The sequence below is a fragment of the Arachis ipaensis genome, chromosome B01 (genome assembly GCF_000816755.2).
Source record: "Arachis ipaensis cultivar K30076 chromosome B01, Araip1.1, whole genome shotgun sequence".
NCBI classification, from domain to species: Eukaryota; Viridiplantae; Streptophyta; class Magnoliopsida; order Fabales; family Fabaceae; genus Arachis; species Arachis ipaensis.
The window spans coordinates 112,149,529-112,172,238 of NC_029785.2; the positions used below are offsets into that span (position 1 = coordinate 112,149,529).

The 22,710-nt window shown below is 37.1% G+C and overlaps 5 protein-coding genes and 1 non-coding gene across 11 annotated transcripts in view; 4 read left to right on the forward strand and 2 right to left on the reverse strand.

The window, feature by feature from the left end:
* Positions 208 to 618, forward strand: LOC107610692 (putative F-box protein At1g67623). Its single transcript, XM_016312704.1, has one exon. The coding sequence runs from the start codon at positions 208 to 210 to the stop codon at positions 616 to 618; it is 411 nt and encodes a 136-aa protein (XP_016168190.1).
* LOC107619087 lies at positions 9,942 to 10,983 on the reverse strand. Its single transcript, XM_016321303.2, has 2 exons — positions 10,797 to 10,983; positions 9,942 to 10,609 (listed from the first exon to the last, which is right to left on the reverse strand). Exons 1-2 carry the CDS (start codon positions 10,918 to 10,920, stop codon positions 10,326 to 10,328), a joined length of 408 nt encoding a protein of 135 aa, XP_016176789.1. The 5' UTR covers positions 10,921 to 10,983; the 3' UTR covers positions 9,942 to 10,325.
* On the forward strand, positions 12,012 to 12,084 carry TRNAA-UGC. The gene has a single exon. It is a non-coding gene; the product is annotated as a tRNA-Ala (tRNA).
* On the forward strand, positions 12,441 to 15,935 carry LOC107633400 (ubiquitin-conjugating enzyme E2 2). The gene is made up of 6 exons (XM_016337038.2): positions 12,441 to 12,655; positions 13,258 to 13,391; positions 13,529 to 13,554; positions 14,030 to 14,119; positions 14,206 to 14,294; positions 15,519 to 15,935. The coding sequence occupies exons 2-6, from the start codon at positions 13,267 to 13,269 to the stop codon at positions 15,645 to 15,647; spliced, it is 459 nt and encodes a 152-aa protein (XP_016192524.1). The 5' UTR covers positions 12,441 to 12,655; positions 13,258 to 13,266; the 3' UTR covers positions 15,648 to 15,935.
* On the reverse strand, positions 16,812 to 19,436 carry LOC107633389. Of its 3 annotated transcripts, none has more exons than XM_021123596.1 (6): positions 19,206 to 19,436; positions 18,997 to 19,123; positions 18,039 to 18,390; positions 17,386 to 17,884; positions 17,262 to 17,299; positions 16,812 to 17,178 (listed from the first exon to the last, which is right to left on the reverse strand). In XM_021123596.1, the coding sequence occupies exons 1-6, from the start codon at positions 19,246 to 19,248 to the stop codon at positions 17,131 to 17,133; spliced, it is 1,107 nt and encodes a 368-aa protein (XP_020979255.1). In that variant the 5' UTR covers positions 19,249 to 19,436; the 3' UTR covers positions 16,812 to 17,130. The 3 variants fall into 3 exon arrangements, with proteins under 3 accessions (XP_020979255.1, XP_016192513.1, XP_016192519.1); XM_016337027.2 differs by having other exon boundaries at positions 17,262 to 17,308; positions 19,206 to 19,428; XM_016337033.2 differs by having other exon boundaries at positions 17,262 to 17,308; positions 19,218 to 19,410.
* LOC107633373 (protein IQ-DOMAIN 31) overlaps positions 20,926 to 22,710 on the forward strand; it is a 7,831-nt gene continuing 6,046 nt past the window's right edge. Inside the window, exons 1-3 of one of the 4 annotated variants that reach the window (XM_021123606.1) lie at positions 20,926 to 21,091; positions 21,201 to 21,325; positions 21,434 to 21,473. The gene's annotated coding sequence lies outside the window, so the exon portion shown is untranslated. Of the gene's footprint in view, positions 21,092 to 21,200; positions 21,326 to 21,433; positions 21,474 to 21,503; positions 21,534 to 22,710 lie in introns of those variants that run through there. The other 3 variants (XM_016337011.2, XM_016337015.2, XM_016337018.2) reach the window with 3 other exon arrangements.

Below are 22,710 nucleotides of genomic sequence, written 5' to 3' on the forward strand. Positions count from 1 at the left end.
TCAATTTAACATAGTTACGCTTACTCAAACGTTTAATATTACGCATACATTACTCAGAACCTATCTGCTACACTCCAGTTCAGGATTCCAATGGGATCGGTGGACTTATAAATATGGAGGCACACTCCTTTGCCACACTCCATATTCGCAACTCTATACACATATCCCCATCCCATCGAAATACGAACCAACAGGAACAAACGTAAAATGACAATGGACCGTTTCTCAAATACCCTCTTCCTTTCGAACGACATTTGGGTTACATTAACCGTTAAAGTTGCGTCAAACTCCATTCAGAACCTCTGCAGTCTTAGAATAACCTGCAAGGCTGCACGGGATGCAGGAGACGCGGATATTGTTCACCGCAGTGTTTCTATACCGCCACGACATGCAACGCCATGGTGGTGGAGCCGCGACACCGAGGCAATGAGATTCTTTGACCGCTGCATGGCCGCTAGGCATCCAGAGCTTCTGTTTCGTGAGGCGCTTCGGGAACTCTTCATCAGACGTAACCAAGACGTTGGCTTCCAAATGCTGAATAGTGCAACAAGCAGAGGCCATAAAGCAGCCAAATATGCACTCTCGATGACGTTGCTGCTTGATGACAAGTCATCTTAGTCTAGTTTCACTAGCCTTTTTCTTTAATTTTATTAAGTTTTATGCACTTTCTTGCACCCTAAGAAAGTAATTTGGAATGAAAATGCATGACTTCTCTAAATCAAACAACCACCATGTAATTGATGCTAAATCATGAGGTTTAAGCTAAATTTAATTGATTTTTAATGATTTATAAACCTTGTGAATTTGGAGATACTTTGATTGGTTGTTTTGGTTAATTGTAGATGAAGAAAAGAAGAAAGCGTGGCCTAAGAAGTGTGGCTCAAGGAAGAAAAAGTGTGGCCAAGAAAGGAGGAAGTGTGGCACAACAAACCATGAAGTTCTCTCCAAGAGCACCAAGCTCACCAAGTGAGCGCTACACTTACTCTCAAGGGACCAAGGCACAAAGCTCAGCTCACTTTGTGAGCTGAGCACAACATGAGGCCAAGAAACAAGGAAAGGAAGACCAAGCTCAGCTCACAAAGTGAGCATTATCGAGAGCTCACAAGGAAAAATTCAAAGAAAATAAAGTGCAAGTGCATGCTCCAAGACTTGAACCCATGACCAAAGGGGATGAGGGAAAAGCTACTCACAAGGAAAAATAAGCCAAAAATGGCCAAATGCATCCCCCAAGGTTCGAACCCCACACCTTGAGGAAGCAAGGAAGCAAGGCAACCAAAGAAATGGGCAGCGCATGCTTCCCGTAGGTTTCGAACCAAGGAGCTCTCCTTGGATGCCCCAAGGCTCAGCTCACTTGGAGAGCTGAGCGCTACCCTTGGTGCATTTCACGCAACACTTGACACGGCCAAGGGGAGTAAAGCGCGCAACAAATTTGACACGGTCCAAGGGCAGCACGCAACAAATTGGCATCAAGGCACCAATGCTCAGCTCACTCACTTTGTGAGCTGAGCTTTCCCCTGATGCATCCCAAGCAACAGCACGCTACCAAGGCCTCCCCACACCAAGTCTCAAAGCTCAGCTCACTTTGTGAGCTGAGCATCCCCCTGGGAGGTGCATTTGGGCTGAAAATGAAATTTAAAATTCCAACTTAATTCATTTCTTCACCAAATCAAAAGCCTATCCAAATTCCAATATCCAAGAATAGAAAGTGTATAAATAGGAGTTAGTTTGATGTAGTTAGGACCACTAGACTTTACTTTGAATTTTCCTTTTTAGCTTTCATTTTCAATTTTGAGCTTTTTACTTTGAATTTGTATTCCTGAGAACTTGGAAGGAGAATTGATCTCTCTTCTTCTTTGTTCTTGCTTGAGCACTCTTTACTTTTCTTGCTTTGGATCTTGGGTGGAGAATTGAAGAACTTCTGTTTCAATCTCACCTTGAGATCTCTCATTTTAAATTTTCTGCATAATTGAATTTAAATTTCCATTTACTACTTCACCTTCTACTCTTTCTGCAATTTACTTTTCTTTATTTCTTTTGCAATTGTTCTTGTTGGATCAAGGAAGGATTTGAGATCTAGACTTGTTATCTAGTCTCTTCCACTCCTGAGATCTTCAACCTCTTTTACATTGCTGCAAATTAAGCACTGCCTTTCTGTCTTTACAATTCTCAAAGCATTTTCACTCTTCTGTTTGAGATCCATTCCAATTCAATTCATCTTTTGCTTTGCTGTATGATGCAATTTAATTTTGCTTGTTTAAATTCTGCAATCCCAATTTCCAATTCCTTTTATGATTCAAGCAATTTACATTTCTTGCACTTTAAGCTTCAGCCATTTACATTACTTACAATCTAAGTTTCTGCAATTTACATTACGTGCACTTTAAGATTCATCACTTTTACCTTCCTGCTCTTTAGTTTACTGCAAATCTCCCCTTCCCTTTTACTTTTCATGCAATTTAGTTTCTGCAAATTACAAATCACTCAACCAAATCTTGATTCGCTTGACTAAATCGACCACTAAACTAAAATTGTTCAATCCTTCAATCCCTGTGGGATCGACCTCACTCATGTGAGTTATTATTACTTGATGCGACCCGGTACACTTGCCGGTGAGTTTCGTGTTGGATCGTTTTCCACAAATCAAGTTTTTGGCGCCGTTGCCAGGGATTGAATTAGATTGACAATGATTAAGTGAAGTGGAGATCTAGATCTAGCATTTTTCTTTTCTGTTTCTTTAATTTTTGACTAACCCACTAACTTTTTGAATTTTTGCTTGAACTAACTGAAATTTCACTTTAGCAATAGAGTGAAGTTTTGTTGGTATCTCTGGCTTTGTATGATTCTCATGCTTTAGCTTGTTGAATATACGAGAGAAGTAATTTTCTTCCATTAATCTTTCAAGTTTATCAACTGTTTGACACCTTGTGTCAACTAATCTTCTAATCACATTCTGGCATGAATATACTCTATCTTCATTTGAACCATTTGTGATTGTGCAGATCATGGAGGGGAATTCAACAAATTTCAGTAATCATGGGAGTAATGTCCCCACCTTGAATGATAATGCAACCCATAACTTGAAGCACCCACTCATCACCATGAGCGATGTTGCTCAATGGTTTGAAGCTTTCCCACAAGGAAGCATCATCGGATGGGAAGAATTAATGAGTGAACTCCTAGCCAAGCTGAAACCACTCCAGGAAATTGGTGAGCTAGAGGCAGAAGTGCAACCATCCACACAAGAGAAAGGAGTGATGGAAATTGAAGGTGTAAGTGTCATTTTGGCCCAAAACAAACAGATACACCAACAACTTCAACAATAATTGGAACTGATAGTCAGAAAAATTGATTGGCTACAAGTTGCTGCAATAAATACTCACAACTTATTTAAAAAGTCACATGATGGGAATCAACCTGAAAGAGGTTTTGGAGCAACTAACTATGAGCAACAAAGTCATGAGCGACCACACTCCCCAAACAGCTCCTCAAGCATGTTCCAACACAGGTCTCAGAATGATGTGTACAACCCACCCTGGAGGACTCATTCCAACTGGAGGGGGGTCGAACACCAAAATCAAAGACCAAGGGACTTCAACTGCAACAACCCCAACTTCAAAAACCAGCATAAAAACCACCCTCACAACAACAACCATCACGCACCACCCCAATGCACACACTTCCAACCCCCAACACCCCACAACCAACTAATCTCACAAGAATCTCAGAGGATCACCAACTTGGAGATCTTAATAGAGAGGATGATGAAGCACCAAGAGGTGACAATGAAGGATCAGGAAGCCTCAATAAGAAGAATTGAGAAGCAAATGCAATAATTAGCTAAGCACCTTGCTGAAACGGATGAGAAGAAGGCAAATATCATCTCCAAAGTCATTGAAGATGACCCAAAAGACAACGAAAAAGCTGCTAGGTTGGAGAAATGGAAAGCAATTTTGAAGGAAAATGAGAGGGCTATGGGAAAAGAATTACTCATCCAAGAAAAGCATCACAGAGAAATTTCACAAGAAGAAGCAGAGGAAAGGAAGCTCAGGATGAGAGGAGAAAATCAAAGGCAACAAGATTTTGAACTTCCATGAGCACAGAATGAAGGATGTCAAGCTAGTGACAATAAAAGAGCGCTTGTTGGGAGGCAACCCAACCTGAGGTAGTTCCCTTTTCATAGCTATTTTAATAAAAAGGTTAATTAGCTTTATCTATATTACAAGAAGCTAAGTTTGGTGTTGCACACCAAAACAATATAAGGGAGAATGAAGGATTCTAAGTCTGGTGTTCCACCAAAATCTCATCATAAAACACATTCTCACCTTCTGCATAATGCTAGCTTCAAGCATTTAGATAAACTAGTTAACTAATTTGTTGTTTCCTAGTTTTCAGTTCTATTACTTTTAGCAAAGAAAAAGAATTTCACATATGGTTAACTTGATGCATGAGAACCACTGGCAAGGTACTAAGTTTGGTGTTCCCACACCAAAGTAAGTTCAAAAGCCCACAAATAATTAATGCATGCTAACCATTTTTCAAGTGCTTGGGGAACAAGCAACTTTCAATATCACTGCAGAGCATCATACAAGCTTTTGGAAAGATTAAGCATCATCAATCAAAAAAATAAAAATGTGAAGACCAGCAATGATGATGATGAGGAGGAGGAAAGCAAGTAAACTCCAAAAGGTTATATTGTTAATTTTGCATCAGACACTGCTATGGTTGAAAGTGATATAATACCCCTGCCTGTCTGCATAGTATAGTTTTTCTGTAATTCAATAATTAAGATGCTTGATTATTCACAACACTACACTTTTCAAACTTGCGTGCACTCAAGATTTCAAAAAAAAAAGGCACCACATGATAGTTCTTTGAAAAGAAGGATTGAGGAATTAAATAATTTTGAGGCAAGCAAAAGATTAGGAGAAGTGGTGGTTCTGGTTGTGTGATTATGCATTGAGGTTGCATGCTTATGAAAACTTGCAAGGGAGCTCCTAGGCAGGACATAGAGTTCAAAGAAGTATTGTGGAGATTTTCGAACATTTATTGATCCAAGAAGCAGCAAACAAAAGAAAATAAAGAAGATATAAAAACAAAGAGAAAATGGCCCAAGGCTCTGAGCATCAATTACTAGGCAGAAAAGAAGAAAGAAACAAGAACTCAAAAGAGTTATTATCCTAGTAAATGCTTGTGGTCGAATTGTGTCAAAGAGAGAGGCTTGAGTAAGTAAATCCTAAGGGGTGCTTCAACACCTAATACCTTAAAACCAACTGGTTTAGGAGTATTGATTGAAAGCTTATCTAAAGAGCCGCTTTGAGACATGACACTTAGAGTCAAAGCCAAAACACAAATCATAAGCTGCTTCAAGGTGATTACCTATAGAGAGATCTCCATGATATCATTTGGATGAAAGTTCTAAGACCTAAGACTTCCAAGATGTAGGGACTAGTAAGCACTGGAGCCCTTGCATGAGCATATAATTTAGAGTTCACCCCACTGTCACTTAATCACTTCACTCACAAGAAATTACAAATTATTCTTCAATCCATCCTGATTGAAAGAACATTTGAACATAATTCTTTTCTTGCTTGGGGACAAGCAAGTTTTAAGTTTGGTGTTGTGATGACAAGTCATCTTAGCCTAGTTTCACTAGCCTTTTTCTTTAATTTTATTAAGTTTTATGCACTTTCTTGCACCCTAAGAAAGTAATTTGGAATGAAAATGCATGACTTCTCTAAATCAAACAACCACCATGTAATTGATGCTAAATCATGAGGTTTAAGCTAAATTTAATTGATTTTTAATGATTTATAAACCTTGTGAATTTGGGAATACTTTGATTGGTTATTTTGGTTAATTGTAGATGAAGAAAAGAAGAAAAGAAGAAAGCGTGGCCTAAGAAGTGTGGCTCAAGGAAGAAAAAGTGTGGCCAAGAAAGAAGGAAGTGTGGCGCAACAAACCATGAAGCTCTCTCCAAGAGCACCAAGCTCACCAAGTGAGCGCTACACTTACTCTCAAGGGACCAAGGCACAAAGCTCAGTAGCTGAGCACAACATGAGGCCAAGAAACAAGGAAAGGAAGACCAAACTCAGCTCACAAAGTGAGCATTATCGAGAGCTCACAAGGAAAAATTCAAAGAAAATAAAGTGCAAGTGCATACTCCAAGACTTGAACCCATGACCAAAGGGGATGAGGGAAGCGCTACTCACAAGGAAAAATAAGCCAAAAATGGCCAAATGCATCCCCCAAGGTTCAAACCCCACACCTTGAGGAAGCAAGGAAGCAAGGCAACCAAAGAAATGGGCAGCGCATGCTTCCTGTAGGTTTCGAACCAAGGAGCTCTCCTTGGATGCCCCAAGGCTCAGCTCACTTGGAGAGCTGAGCGCTACCCTTGGTGCATTTCACGCAACACTTGACACAGCCAAGGGGAGTGAAGCGCGCAACAAATTTGACACGGTCCAAGGGCAGCACGCAACAAATTGGCACCAAGGCACCAATGCTCAGCTCACTTTGTGAGCTGAGCTTTCCCCTGATGCATCCCAAGCAACAGCACGCTACCAAGGCCTCCCCACACCAAGTCTCAAAGCTCAGCTCACTTTGTGAGCTGAGCATCCCCCTGGGAGGTGCATTTGGGCTGAAAAAGAAATTTAAAATTCCAACTTAATTCATTTCTTCACCAAATCAAAAGCCCATCCAAATTCCAATATCCAAGAATAGAAAGTGCATAAATAGGAGTTAGTTTGATGTAATTAGGACCACTAGACTTTACTTTGAATTTTCCTTTTTAGCTTTCATTTTCAATTTTGAGCTTTTTACTTTGAATTTGTATTTGTATTTCTGAGAACTTGGAAGGAGAATTGATCTCTCTTCTTCTTTGTTCTTGCTTGAGCACTCTTTACTTTTCTTGCTTTGGATCTTGGGTGGAGAATTGAAGAACTTCTGTTTCAATCTCATCTTGAGATCTCTCGTTTTAAATTTTCTGCATAATTGAATTTAAATTTCCATTTACTGCTTCACCTTCTACTCTTTCTGCAATTTACTTTTCTTTATTTCTTTTGCAATTGTTCTTGTTGGATCAAGGAAGGATTTGAGATCTAGACTTGTTATCTAGTCTCTTCCACTCCTGAGATCTTCAACCTCTTTTACATTGCTGCAAATTAAGCACTGCCTTTCTGTCTTTACAATTCTCAAAGCATTTTCACTCTTCTGTTTGAGATCCATTCCAATTCAATTAATCTTTTGCTTTGCTGTTTGATGCAATTTAATTTTGCTTGTTTAAATTCTGCAATCCCAATTCCCAATTCCTTTTATGATTCAAGCAATTTACATTTCTTGCACTTTAAGCTTCAGCCATTTACATTACTTGCAATCTAAGTTTCTGCAATTTACATTACGTGCACTTTAAGATTCAGCACTTTTACCTTTCTGCTCTTTAGTTTACTGCAAATCTCCCCTTCCCCTTTACTTTTCATGCAATTTAGTTTCTGCAAATTACAAATCACTCAACCAAATCTTGATTCGCTTGACTAAATCGACCACTAAACTAAAATTGTTCAATCCTTCAATCCCTGTGAGATCGACCTCACTCATGTGAGTTATTATTACTTGATGCGACCCAATACACTTGCCGGTGAGTTTTGTGTTGGATCGTTTTCCACACATCACTGCTTCGCAGGGACGACAACGATGGAAACCGGAAAGGGCTCAAACTGTTTCGCGAGCTAGATGCGGCTGGTTTACTCGCTGATTATAACGCAAGGTGCTTCTCAATACTGAATAACTCGTGGCCGGGTGAGGTCCAAATGCCCCATATAGAAGAACAATATACGATGTGTGCCTCGCCCAGGTGCTCCACCAGGGGCCACATGGGTCTTCTGTATGACTATCGCAGACGGACAGCAGAGTGAAACTCCATCCATGCTTTCGGAGGGGCCGCTCATATCCCTTGCATCCACTGTCGTGCGGACTACGAGTTGCTACTCTTCGTCAACCTCCCATGAGTTAGGTTCCCATGCAGATTTAATGTTCTGTTGTTTACACTTTGCCTGTAAAAATTTCGTACAACATATTTGGTTACTGAAATCAATTTCCTTAACTATTGCACATAACTTAGTTGTTAAATTGTCTTCTTTCTTTCATTGATAACAGTACAAAACTAAAAAACAGGTTATGATTTCTACTTGTCAACTTAAATAAACTATAAAAAATTTCACTCCACTCCCCTGCAAGATGCTAAAATGACACTTTCCTCCCCTCTATAATTTTTTTAAAAAATATAATTTAATCAATAAAAGAATAATTTATTAAAGGATATTTTAATAAGCAAAATTTAATGATAAAAAAATAAATTTTTTGTTAATGGGTATTTTTTTTAAAAAATAATTTATTTTTTTTAAAAAATGGATAAAGTTAACATTAGTTAACACAAAAAATTTAAAATGGATTAATAAGGAAGTTTTTTAGAAATTAGAAGAGAGCGGAATGTTCATTTATAAAATAGAGGGGAGGGAGTATCATTTTAGCATCTTGAAGGGGAGGGGAGTGTAATTTTCTCAATAAACTATGAAACCAAACCATATTTGAAAGTAAAGGTATAGGTAAACCATTATTTACCTAGCAATCCCCTAAAAAATTTTAATAACTTGGTCGGTTCTTTTATAAGACTCGTTTTTTTTTTATATTTTGGTTCAACCGGGTCACCGTCATTCATCGAACCAACATTACGCTAGTCCAACCATACTTTCTGGTCCTTGCAGAAGGACACATCTCATCCATACATTCGACCACTTTTTCTAGCCGTTGGAAATGTTACAGAAATATAATTTCATGTACACATCACAAGACCAATCGTCCTTGGGTATAAAAGCCTCCAAATCCAACCTCCCATCTTACCCAAACTCAACACACCTCTCCCTTCAAATCTCAACATGGTCCGGGCCAACAAGAGATACTATGTTGTTTTCCGTGGGAGGGTCCCTGGTATCTATAGTTTCTGGCCGGCCTGTCATAGCCAAGTTAACGAATTTAGCGGCAACCTCCATAAGTCTTTCCAAACCTTCGATGAAGCTCGTATGGCGTTCGAACAATTCCTCTCTGCCGGACGCTTACAGAATCAGATCACCCACAATGTTGCTCTACTGCATCGTAGTCAACCACCAACCATTCAGCATAACCCATCACCGATGGTTAACCAAGTACTCCCCTTCGAGGAAGGCTTACAGGGTCATCGTCCGAAAGAACATGGAGACAACCACCCAATTGTTGACCAAATACTCCCCTTCGATGAAGGCATACATGGTCATCGTCAAATAGAACAAGGAGACAACCACCCAACTGTCCGTCAAAACAACCGATCCAACCAAACGCAGCGGCAACAGATTTCCTACCCATGTATCCTATTTATCTTCGTTACCATCTTCGTCCTATACTTAGCTCTGGTTAGGAAGTAGGCTCCTCTTAACCTTAAAACACCACCTACCACCATGTGTTACCTGCATTGTAGCAGGCTTACTTTTCACTGTCTTCTATTGTTTACTTTTTAACATATATTCTATTGTATTAATTAGTCTAATACTCAGTTCACGCATAACATCAGGTTATTATTCCATCATAACTGTTATTAAGTCAGCGAAGTATAATTATTCATACGTGATTTTACTACTTTAACCCGTTAATCCATTTACCCTCATCCTCTATTTACGACACCTGAACACATACAGGACATGCATTCCAAAAGCCACCCCACGACAAATTTTCTTCTGTACACTGTGTCACTGCAGGCACAGCCGTATAGTCCAAGCCAGTCCCCGAAAAAAGACAAAACAAAAGTAAGCATATCTTCTTCTCATGCAGGGATATCTCTGCCAACATTTAAAACAACTACTGCTCAATAACGACAAAAAAAATTTCAGGGTCAAACAAACGAGATTCCACCCGAATCGTACTTCATTGTATTATAAGGTAACGTCGTTAATCATAACATGATCATCACTAATTAACACAATTTTTCCCACATTATCTACTAAGCCTTCCGATTCAACAACAAACTAAAACACATTGCATACTACTTTGCGGTTTAATCACCAAAAATAAAGGACACACAACAATAACTGAACAAATACAACATAACCAAACACCAACGACACATTCAGAACACACACATCAAACTCTTTCTCCTTCGACATGGCGTCTTACAAGGGAATCGTAACTGGCCTTCAGCTTCTCGTAAGATTCTTCCAGTTGACCTACCCTGGCCCGAAGCGCATTATTTGAGTCTCCAAGAAGCTTCGCCTTTCTGTAGTTATAATCCCGAATCTCTTTTCCAGTTACATCAAGCAACACGCATAGCATCTCATAAGCAGCATCCTCTCTTGCAGCTTTTTCAACCATCGAGAAACGACAGTGACAAATAGCTCTATCTCAAATGGATGCCTAGGAATAACAACCGTGAAGCCAAAGAACGGGTCTTTCTCTCCGACAAATCGTTCCACCTTGAAGAAACATGGGCAAGGGATCTCTGCCTCCAGGCAAACTTTCAGCAACCACTCCTCCATGCTGCTCACAACTGCGAAATCCGCGTTAAGCTCCTCCGCTGGAATTATAGGAAGCCCTTTTGCACAGTCATCGAACAACAAAAATCGCATAAAATAATAATTTTAATAACCGGACATAAAATGACCAGAATAAACAGCACTAACAAAAATCCAAATCGAATAAAATCACATTCCATCACTGCAAAGCAAACCTTCATAAATACACTAACTTTTAAAAAGCGAATGTCGTTTCACAAGTCTTACATGAAACAATTGGCCGGCAAGGATAGCCTCCGCCGGAGATAGCCAATTTCTTGCCGCCACCTCCATCCGGCGTCACTCGACTAGTTTCACCACTACGACCTTTCTCAGCACAAATCGACGACATCCTCGCTTTGAAGCACGAGCATGCGTGTTCAAAGCTATTGAATCTGTGAAACTCAGGAAACGTATAATCCAGAACTTGCTGGTTCACCTCCTTCCAACTGGTGTATACATCGGGCTTGTGCCCCTTCATAACGGCTATGAACAAGAATCGTTGCATATTCTCCTCCATCTCTCCTACCCTCTCCTATCCTTCATACTGAAGTTGCGCCTATATATAAACATTTATTCTCCATTTGAAGTTAGGTGCTTCGTTGTTAACCTTTTCTTTCTTTTTTTTTTTGTCACACATCATTATTAACGTTTAGTTCAAATTTATGAAGTTCAATTCCTCCCTCGAATTTTTTTTTGCCGTTCCCTTGAAGTTTGTTTGATTTTCGGAATCAAAAAATGTCCGCCCACAAATTTTAACACAATATAAGCCAAAACTGGACCAAACAATTTCACCAGCCAACCAAAAAACAGGTTTCAGTTTCACCCCATAATTTTTCGCCATTTATAAAGCAGTCCCAACGGGGGCCAAATTGAAACTCCATCCATTAACCCCTCTCTCCCTTTACCGGTAAACTTTTCACCTAACATATGCCACCTCATTGTACCTCACGTACGCGTGGCACTCTCTCAAGCTTGACACCAATACAAAAAGGACATGGTGCACCAATCTCACCCATGTTTTTCCAGTTTTTGTTCCTTCTTGTTCAAATGTGTTGATTTAATTTCTTGCAATTATGATCCATAAGTATATTTAGTTAAGTTAGCTATAGTTATTAAAGAAGACAAAATAAAAAGAATCCTCCAATGAGAACAGTGAGATAAATTTCAGGTTTTTTTTTTTTTTTCTGCATCGTACGATTATGGTTTCCTAACCTTTTTTGCATGCAACTATGAAATGTCACTCTGCTGATGTTAATATATCGATAGCAAGGAATCATATTCTTCTCATGAATTGAAAACGGTGAAAAGTGTGAATGAAGTTTAAGTAGTGCTACACACGCGGATCAGTTTCTCGCTGTAAACGCGTTGTGATCTGGAACTCAGCCACTATAGACCATGTTATATTATTATTTAATATCTTTAATTTCATGAGAATATAAAGGGGATGTAGCTCAAATGGTAGAGCGCCCGCTTTGCATGCGGGAGGTACAGGGTTCGATCCCCTGCATCTCCACCTTAATTTTTAACTACACTACTCTTCTTTTTATCCTTCTACACCTACAATTATCTGCAGATGCTTCATCAACTGCTCATGTATGGGTTTTTCACTTTTTTCAGTATCCCACCCTCTCCGTAAGTTAAAGGTTCAAAATATTAGGAATTTTAGATGACAACTAACAAATTGTAAACCCTATCTTTTTAACCATTCTACCCCCCTTACAAAATACAAATTCTTTTACACAAGTTAATCCCACTACAAGACAAATACATTCTCTCACCTTCTCCAAAACATAAAAAATATATTATTATTATTATTATTATTATTATTATTATTATTATTAAATAATAAATAAAAAAAATAGTAAATTGAGAAATTAAAGCGAGTGGAGGAATAGGATGATGATTTGACCCCAAACCCAATAAACGAGCACAAATGAATGAAAACGAGAAAAGAATAAGAATAAGAATAGCTCCTCTTTCTTTCTCTCTGCCCCTGGCCGCCACTCCTTTAGATCAATCGCCGCTGCCATAAAGCTCCCGTCTCTCTCGTTTCCACCTTCTCAATCCTTTCTACTTCCTTTCCGGTGAGCCAATTCATATTCTTTTACTTTTTCTTTTCCGATTTCGTTCTTTTTCCTGCAATTTAATTTAAAAATCAATTTCTTTTTTAATTGTTCCGGTTGTTCCAGTTTGCGTGTTGTTTCTGTTATAAACTATGATGACGAGTGTGGCAGACGATGGATCTATGTCTAAATTCATGATTTTATTATTTTTTTTTGGTTGTTGGTTCCTTTTGGAATTTGCACTGTTTTTGTTGATTTTGGGGGTTTTGTATTCTGTTATTGCTAATAAAGATTTATGTATGCGATTATTCTTGGAAATTATGATTCTACGTTTGTTGTGAAGTTCTTGCCCTGTCAAGAATCATGAAAATTTTGCCGGATTAAAGATGTGAATATTATAGCTTAGGTTGAAAGTTTTAGGTTTCAGAATGTGTTTTAAACTCCTTAATTGTCCATCTGTTATGGTCCTTTTTTTAATTGACATAAATTGTGATTTTCTTAAGGTATAAACAATATATTCAATTCTGTAATATATTGTTTTTGTTGAAATGAAGCTTTCTTTGGGTTGAAAATTGAATTCAAGCATTTATCTTCCCCTGATTTGTGGATGTTGTTTTTCCTAGGTGGTAGAAATGTCGACTCCTGCGAGGAAGAGGCTGATGAGAGATTTTAAGAGGTTGCAACAGGATCCTCCTGCAGGAATCAGTGGTGCCCCTCAGGACAACAATATTATGTTATGGAATGCTGTAATATTTGGGTGAGTTCAGTTGACGCTGGATTGAGGATCCATTATTGTGTTTACTTGTATAATGTAGTCACTATTTTATTTATTTCACTTTGTTTAAGTATGGATGGATAAGCAATTTCTGCTTTCTTGTCTGCTTTGGATTGCAGTCCAGATGATACTCCATGGGATGGAGGTGAGTCATTCTTTGTACCACAGCTCGTATGTCAAAACAAGTTTGATACATGTTTCATATAGGTTATTTTGTCATTTTGTGTTTTAGATACAATTTTAATGATTCTATAATATAAGGTGTGCTTACTTTGTAGATTTATGTTGCAAAGAGTGCCATGGTCCTTTCACCATCCGGAGTCTTGATTCTACTATATTTTGAGATGCTTTTGATGAATGTCTATGTTTATCTTAAAATTGAAAATCTTTTTACCACTGGCATCCAGATACTAGTCTTTAGTTAAACTTTTAAATCCCTACCCTATGTAGCCTTGTTGCACTCTAGTTTGATATTATTTTTTAAAAAAGTATTGTGCAATCATAGTTTGGTTGCCTTTTCATCTAAATTGTGGATTTGGATGTCAAATTTTCTTTTGCTTGATATCATCATATCAGTTAGATATATTTAACTGCCTGTCTATATATTTTGAGCTATTCAGGCACGTTTAAATTGACACTCCAATTTACGGAGGATTATCCAAACAAGCCACCAACCGTACGATTTGTATCTCGAATGTTTCATCCAAATAGTAAGTTTTAGATGGAGAACCTAACCATGTTTTCCATTAATCCAATACGTGGATCTCCTAATGATATTTTTTTCTACTCTGGGCAGTTTATGCAGATGGGAGTATTTGTTTGGATATATTGCAAAACCAATGGAGTCCTATATATGATGTAGCTGCTATACTCACTTCTATCCAGGTATCATCTGATACAATTAATTAAGAAATCAAGTACATCTTTGTGTTCATTGTAGTCATATGTTCCCAAAGGTGTACTTAGTGTTAGGGTCACCACACTCATCTTGTTTTGGTCTATGTGCTGCCCTTCAGTGAGGTACATGCCTTTGGTACTTTAGGCTCCTTTATAGCAAGGCACGCTTCAATTTCCTTGTTGGTATATTTGAAAACTTGGGCCATTCATGTAATATGCTAATTGCTAAATGATGAAATTGAAAGGGGGATGGTTGTGTTGATACAGAAAAGGTACTAATAATCTGGTCTTTAGGACTGGCCTTTAGAACAAGGGTATTCAAATGTTTAATTATTTATCTTTGTATAAATGTTAGGCTTTGATTCATATGGCAAATTTATGCAAAATGTTCAAGTATCTGATCATTTATTTACTTATTTAATCTAAGGCTAACACTCTTTTACTGGAGGAGGTATCGACTTATTGGCACCTCCTACTCCTTAAGTTCCTTTTGCTTTTACTTCACTTTTGTACAGCATTAACCCTACATCTTGAAGTTTGATTTTCTTTCAATTACAATACACATACCTCCTCCTGTACCCTTAGATTTTACCTCTGGCTCCTTGAGTCCCTATAGGGCTTCACCTTCTCATTTTGCATAAATCCATTCTGATGCACACCTTAACTATGTCTTTTGTCATAAAAGAATTATAGTCCTACACTTCATTGTAATCTTTCTCTTTTTTTCCCTCTGTTGTTTTTTCAACATACTATGGAGTACTTATTCCTGACTTTTGAATGATTTTGGTATTGTTTGTGGCGCAAAATGCAATGAACTTTTTAAAAATATTTCTAACCTTATCTACCTATCCATTTGTGTATTGTGTAAAATTGGTCAACACCTTTTCTGAAAATATGATTGCTTTCTTGCCTCCTTACTTGGATTTCAAGCCCTTTTTTTTAAAAAAAAATATTGAAAAATTAAAAGGACTTCTTTGCTGTTCTTTTATTAAAATCAGATGTACACTCTAGCTAAACAGAGTACAGCAGGATGCCTTGTTGCAGCAGTGTGGTGTGCACTGTAGATATGATTATTTTTTATCATTTTGTGATGACTTATCATAGTTTGGCTTTGAAATAAAGCATATTTTTTAAATTGACATACTCTGCTAGTGTAGTACCAGTCATCTTGTTATAACTGTTTTAAATTGAAAGTTGATTCATTTGTTGCAGTCATTGCTTTGCGATCCCAACCCAAATTCGCCTGCAAACTCTGAAGCAGCTCGGATGTTTAGTGAGAACAAGCGTGAGTACAATCGAAGAGTGAGGGAAATAGTGGAGCAGAGCTGGACAGCCGACTAAGCCCATCCTACTCCTGTGATTCTCCAATGGCATGAATTAGGTTGCATTGCTATCTACAAGACTCATTGTGCAAACTTTACAAATTCCAAGTCTTATTCCTTGCTGTTTTGAATGCTAGCTCCATCTTTAATTGATTGTAGTTTTTGCATTGTGCATGTCAGTTATTGTAATATAAGAAATACTGTGTCAATTTGCATTTGATTGTTGGCAAGAAAATGTGTAAGTTGTAGTTTCTGAAATGGTTATGACCTATGATAATAAGGATTTATATTATGTTCGCCTTCTCAAGTTTCAACCTTCCATTCTGATAATGAGAAATTACTCCTCTTGATAAGAGGTGGTCAGTCATGCCAGGGGATGGTTAAGATTTAGGAACTAATTATCGAAAGACTTTACATGTAAGTGAACTCAAGTTTGCTTACTTGCAAGACTCTTCCCATTACACGTTGTGCATGGCTTTCGGCATGTAATATCATGATGCTTTACCCAATATTCATTTTCTTGTTTTCAAATATTATATAATTAGATAGTTGTTTACTGAATTCTGAATTACCCCATATCGTATATTTTAAAAATATTTTTAAAAGTTATTTTGTTTTAATTTTATATCAGAAGTTTTCAATTTAAATTAGATATCCTTGGCCACTAATTTCAAAAAATTTAAGACTAGTTCAATAATATTTTTATAAGAACAATTTTCAACATAAGTAAATTAGATATAGTTGTCATATGTATAATTGTTATATTGTTGGATTGGTTTTAAATTTTTTGAAAATTTATTTGGATTATATTTAAAGCAAATTAAAAACTTTTAGAAAATAATTTAAATTTTGGAGATAAAAAATATACTTTAAAAGATATTTGCTATTCATATTTTTCCAATTAAAAGATAAACTGAATTACCCCACATCTGACCATCTTTAATTATATCTGATCCTAAACTCATGCAATTTACGTTGTTAGCTAAACTCGTGCAATGTAATAACATATTTCAACATTTTTGCTATTCATATTTTTCTAGCGTTTTAGTACTACAAAAAACACACATGCTCAAACTTTTGGATAAAAAATTTAAGAAAATTCATCTCATGTTCTTATGTGAACAAGAAGCTAATTTAAATATGCTCTAAAGCAAATTACCGAAAATGATAAAAAAGCAATTNNTTAGTTGGTCAAGCATATAAAACAAATATTTCATTCATAAAAGATACATATTTTATGTCAATGAAATCTATTTGCCTTAACAAAATATAATGAAATCACTATAAACAAACCATAACATTTACTACACAGCTTGGTTTGAGAACTATATTATAGGACACAAGCACAAAGTATGCCCAACATCAAAATGAGAAGAAATATGCAACCATTAAAAACACCAGAAATCCATTTCATCTGCACTTCCTACTAAAAGCAACCTCTAGAAGAGAACACTGCAGACAGACTTGAAGTTTGTGAATGACAAAGTTCAGCAGAAGCTGTGTTACACGACTTCTTCTGTCAAACTGATCCCTTCATTGGCCCCAACATCCTATGAGAGAAGAGCAACATGTCAGAGCCATACTTTTTCCTACTGAAACTTTATAAGAGCACTTTATACAGCCACCTGCTTACCATGTTTTCTTTGTTTCCAAGTATATTATCTTCCGTAGCTGAAGGAACTATGAAAATCAAACATAAGTGTTACAAGTAACTAACCGGAATTATTGGTATAAAATAGATACTATTGCAATCTTACCCTCTTCAGCATCAGATTTCTTTCCATCTTTCTTCACATCACCCTTCTCTATTTTACCTTGGTTCTTACTTTGTTTCTCTGATTTCTGAACTGATCTACGGTTTCCGATGGTAGCAGACTTTGAATTTGCAGAGTACATTCTGAGACTCTCTCTCAACCGGGATCCTGAAGTGCCCTTTTGATTAGTTTCCTTCTTGGTTGATTCTGTTGCAGTAACAGGAGTGAGGTGAGCAGAATCAGTGTCCAAGCACTTCGGTTTCAGTTTTCTAGTGGCCATGGACGAAGAGGAAGTGCAGTGCACTTCATCATCAGATGATCTGGGCCCATCTGGCACCTGAGAAATAGACTCAGACACCTGTGATTGTGATTGCAATTGCAATTGCTCTAGATTTTCTGCAATCTTATAGCTTCCAAACAATTCCTTCACTTCTTCTCCAAGATCAGCAAGTTGATTTCGTTGCACATAGGATTTCAGCTCATCTTGAATCCGCTGGAAAGGCTAAAAACAAATGAAAGAGACATGTTCCGTAAACACAAGTCAACTACTCTATGACCATCTAGTGTATGATCTCTATTTTGTCTGGTAAAAAATAAATAGGGAGAATTCAAACATGCTGTGAAAAGAATTGATGTGTGTTCCAAGCATAGCTTACTTCACATCCTGCCTCCAAGGCCAGTTTGAAGAATCCAAACGAGAGTGAGTGCTTGGCAGCATTTTCAGAGAGCTTGATCTGATTTAACCAATATGAAGCCGAGGTCAGAAGATTGAATTTGATTCTGCTTGATGTTTTGGAGATGTCAGAAGAGGGTGTCTGGCTTCTGCTCTGAGTCTTTGTTCTCGTCTCCGATATTGGGGTGACGCTGCCAACCACCTTTGGGCCCGGAGTTGAAACTGATTTTGCAGGAATAGACTGCCTTCGTGGCGGTTTGGCACTACTGGACTTTTCCTTCCCAGAGAAATCCAGAACACCAACACTTTTACTCACATTGGGAGTGATTCTCCCTCTGAAGATGAAATAAGATCTCTCTTTAAAATAGATATATAGTCATTATACATATCCATATACATACGTATACTATACAATAGATACATTTACATTATCACAATTCAAAATAAGACATGTACTTGTTACTTAAGTATAATTTACATGAGGACAATGTGCATGTGATATGTCTATACGATAAGAGTAAGGAAAAAATTCCTCAAAATTTTAAAAAAGAGGGAATTGGCAATACAAATAACCAAGCAATTAATATAATAACATACTTAATGTTGGAGTTAGTACACAGAGATTTGATAATCATAAACATAATCATAATAAATTTAAAGATTAAATATAACTGATCATGAGTTAGTACACTTTTTTTTGTCCCGAAGTACAAACATGTTCCAGACAGATTATTACTATTATATTAATATTTTATTATTCTAGCAAATGCTTCAGTAATTTCGCACAACAAAGTTCCACAAGTTCTTAATATAAGAAGTTAGATCCGTACAATCTTTGTTTCAAACACTTCGCTTCATTTTACACACTCTAATCCCATAGTTCCAAAGGTGAAACCTAACAAAGACATAACTAAGTAAATTCAAAAAATGAAAGAAAGTACCTCTTAGTGTTAGATTCAGAAGAGTTGGAGCGATCGAGTGCACCTGGCTGCTTCTGTTCCTTGGATTTGATAGAGGAACGCAGTGCGTATCGCTGAAGCTTTGGCCTCAGCGAACCAGAGTTCCCCGCTGAACAAGAAGCACATACAGTTATTGTAATTACACACTATCTATGCATGCATATTAGAAGCAAAATTCAATTCAATTGTACCAGAAACACCACCAGAGGGTTGTTCCTTGATTGGTTCTTCCATGGAATCGAATTGAGTTCGGAGCACCACAGACAAAGCAAACGGTTATTTTGTGTATGAGATTGAGAGGTTGTAACTGCTCTGCTACGAGTCTTCGTGTTTGAGTTTGGTTTTTTGGATGAATAAAAATATAAAATACGACGAAGCGCGTTCGAAGAGGGTTTTATAAGGCTGTGTGGTCTGTGGTGTTGACAAGTGTCCTTCTGAGGCGGGAGAAACCAAAACTCAAAATTGCCCAACGGAAACACCACTCTCAGCGAACGGCAAACTGCTAAAGAAAACGGGGCCATCCTTGATGCTGACGTGGAAGCTCTTTTGTCAGTTGGGTCATGGTTGTGTTTATTGGACATTTGGACAATAAACTAAATCAATTCTTATATTATTATTTTTTAGTGTAAATTCATTTTTTATCCTATAAAATCTTGTACCTTGTATTTAATATTTTCTTTCTTTTCTTTTTTTATTCTTTATTTTGAAAAGCAAAGTCAAGATTATTAGTGGGGACTGGGGAGCCGGAGATGGAGGGAGGGGACCCCGTTGGGCCCGGCATCATGAGGCTCCTTTGCTGTTGGCATTTCAAATTTCAAACTCAAGTGAGCCGTTATTTCTTCTTATAATTTCGTGTTCCGTTCCGTTTTAGGGCCCCTTTCGTTGGTAAAAAATTGCTTTACAATTTTACAGAGAGAGATAATGCAATAGTGTCACTTGGCCCATACTTCTTCGGTTCTTCCCACTAACGGATAGCCGGATTGGATTCCAGGCTCACTCTTATGATTGATCTGAACTGTTAACTACCACAAGTCCACAACATTATTTCAAATAAATTAATTTTTTAATATACTTAAAAAAAGATAATTATTTTAGAAAGGAGGAAGTAACTTATAGTATAATACATTTAATTTCTTAACTAAATCTTAATTTGTAATTTCAACTTATTTAATTAATAATTGGAAATAACTTATGAATTGATTTCTAGGTTCTAGCTGAATATGAAAATACAAAATAGACATGATATATCAATGTATTGAATGAGCATGAACATGTTAATGACAATTATGTAGGTAAAAAGTAGTTAAATAAATAAGTTGTAGATGTGTAGTAGTAGTAATAGCAAGTGCCAGAATGGATCTTTTCAATTTTTTGTTTTACTTAAGATAATAAAATATGATTTTTTATTATATATTTTATAAGTGAGATAAAAAACATAAAAAAATATTAAAAAAATTAAAGATTATATTTTATTCTTTTAATTAAAAAGAAATTGAGAAAATCTATTTTAGCAAAGTTAAGTGCCGACTGGAGAGTAGGAAAGCTATAAAGTATAAACAGTACACACTACACACTACAATAGAATGGCACCACTTGATTACACATATTTACATCCTCTGCGTTTGTCTTTGTCCTGACGCAATAACGAGGGAGAGCGGTAGGAGAGACCCTCGTGCCAGCGTGGCTCCCATTGCATGCACCACGCAAACCACTACACCAAACGCCACGCGCCCAGTGTTTGCCTCCTTGATCCTCCTCCCGAATCAACGGCTCACATTTCTCAACACTGGAAACGTGCCGCCGCGCGTGCTATCCAGATTAAGTCCCGACGGTGATGCAGTCATTTCGCAATGCTTTGGAATAAAGATTTTAAAGGAGCCGGAAGGAACACTTGCTTTTGAAGTAACTGCACCCTCGACTACCAAAAACAAACCACCCCCCAAATTTTAAAATCACCCCCACTTCCTTTCTTTTCACGTGCCATCGAATCTACCACTAGCTTTCCTACTCACCCTTCCATCAAACCGTGGATCTCACATCAACGTTCAGAACCCGAATCAAGTCATCGCATCGAACGGTAAGGAGCAAGATTGTCGCGTGAGCGTGAAACACACATACTCCTCCCCACAAATTATCCAATCTTTTTATCTCCAGTTTTTTTTTTTCTTTTAACAAATTTTTTCCAGTCTTCCAGCTAGCACACTTCACAGAACAACCAAACAAAGCAACCACAAAATTGATGCAGCTTTAGGAATTAGGATCAACCTCTCTCCCTCACTCTCTTTCTTTCTCTCTCTCCCCAGTCGTCAGTGTATGTTAAATATTTTCCTCATATATAAAAAAATTTGAGAAGAAAATAATTGAGTAATTTTTATATTTGTAATCTGATAGGTTGGTTGGTTGTGTGTGTGGTTGACAGGGATGGTAGATTTGAAGTGAAGAGGTTCCACATTGGTCAGGTAAAACACTCAGATCTAATCTCACTCTTTTTTTCTGGCCAGCTCCAACTTCACACACTGGTTTGTGAACTTGTGGATTAAGCAGTGTTCTATATCTGTTAGCTCTTGCTTTCTTCAGATCTTGTTTGTTCCAATATACTTTCTTTGTGAATTTTCAACTTTGTTTTGAGCTACCGATTTCTTTGGATGTCTGTCACGTTTCATATTTTACATTCTCCAATCTCCGTTGTTGTTGCATTCCTTGTTGAATTTTCTATTTTTATTTTTATTTTTTTTATGATTTGCTGCTTGGAAATTCCGTCAAGTTGCTGTGGGAGGTTGGGAGATTGAACCTGAATTCGACTTGCAAACTTGTTTGATAGTTTCATCATTTCATTTCCATTATGCTATGACTGTCGGTGATGGCACTTTTTTTTTTCCTTTTATCTTTTTTTTGTTTAAATTTGTGGTAGAGGTGTTTTCGGTGAAGGTTATTACTAGAAGAGTTAATGTGTGACGGTGCATCATGTCGAAACTTGAAAAATAAAAAAACGATGCGTTTTCTTTTTTGCTTTGCGGTGATGATGTATTATTGCATAGGATAAAAAGATGCTTGTTAGTTGTTACTAATTGTACATGATGTTGTCTCTTTTTGGTGTTTTTAGCTGATTGCGCCATTATTTCCTTGTGTACATGGTCTGCAAGCCTTTACTCTTTTTTAACTCTTATTAGTAGCCTAAGTCTTCTTTTGCTTTTGAGGTGATTATCGTCTTACGTTGTTGAGATTTGTAGGATTAGCAAAAATAATTATTCTCTTGTGTTTTGATTATTCATTATTTTCCTTTGTTATGTCATTCATTAAAGACTATTTATTTATTACCAAGATCACTTAAGCCAGAAGTTACCTTCTAGTATAGAAGTTACCTTCTTAGCATAATTTTAAATTAAATGAGATGCCATCATCAGATATACTTTGATAAATGGATGCAATCGTGCAAATAGTGTTCCTTTATAAAATTTGTCTATTTGATATTTCTCATAAGGCATTTATTAATCTTATGAATTTAATGAGCTCTACTTCTTGAAGTATAACATTTTGCAGGGTTTTTTTACATTTTGGATTTTTACCCTCCCAGTTCCTATATATGCTTCGCCACCTAAAGGGACTATCAGTTGACTGCACTTTTTAAGTGAACTAACTAAAGTCACTGAATTTGGTGATCTTGTTAAGCTGGCATCTTTCTTGATTTCTTCTGGA

What these genes read in the sequence shown, in the direction of transcription:
- LOC107610692 (XM_016312704.1), top strand. Translation starts at nt 208, where the DNA reads ATGACAATGGACCGTTTCTCAAATACCCTCTTCCTTTCGAACGACATT.
- LOC107619087 (XM_016321303.2), bottom strand. Translation starts at nt 10,920, where the DNA reads ATGTCGTCGATTTGTGCTGAGAAAGGTCGTAGTGGTGAAACTAGTCGA. An exon ending in TTGCCGGCCAATTGTTTCAT is followed by an intron (nt 10,610 to 10,796) that starts GTAAGACTTGTG and finishes ACTGTGCAAAAG; the next exon opens with GGCTTCCTATAATTCCAGCG.
- LOC107633400 (XM_016337038.2), top strand. Translation starts at nt 13,267, where the DNA reads ATGTCGACTCCTGCGAGGAAGAGGCTGATGAGAGATTTTAAGAGGTTG. An exon ending in TGATACTCCATGGGATGGAG is followed by an intron (nt 13,555 to 14,029) that starts GTGAGTCATTCT and finishes TGAGCTATTCAG; the next exon opens with GCACGTTTAAATTGACACTC. An exon ending in CTATACTCACTTCTATCCAG is followed by an intron (nt 14,295 to 15,518) that starts GTATCATCTGAT and finishes CATTTGTTGCAG; the next exon opens with TCATTGCTTTGCGATCCCAA.
- LOC107633389 (XM_016337027.2), bottom strand. Translation starts at nt 19,248, where the DNA reads ATGGAAGAACCAATCAAGGAACAACCCTCTGGTGGTGTTTCTG. An exon ending in TCTGAATCTAACACTAAGAG is followed by an intron (nt 18,391 to 18,996) that starts GTACTTTCTTTC and finishes TTTCATCTTCAG; the next exon opens with AGGGAGAATCACTCCCAATG. An exon ending in GAAATCTGATGCTGAAGAGG is followed by an intron (nt 17,309 to 17,385) that starts GTAAGATTGCAA and finishes TGATTTTCATAG; the next exon opens with TTCCTTCAGCTACGGAAGAT.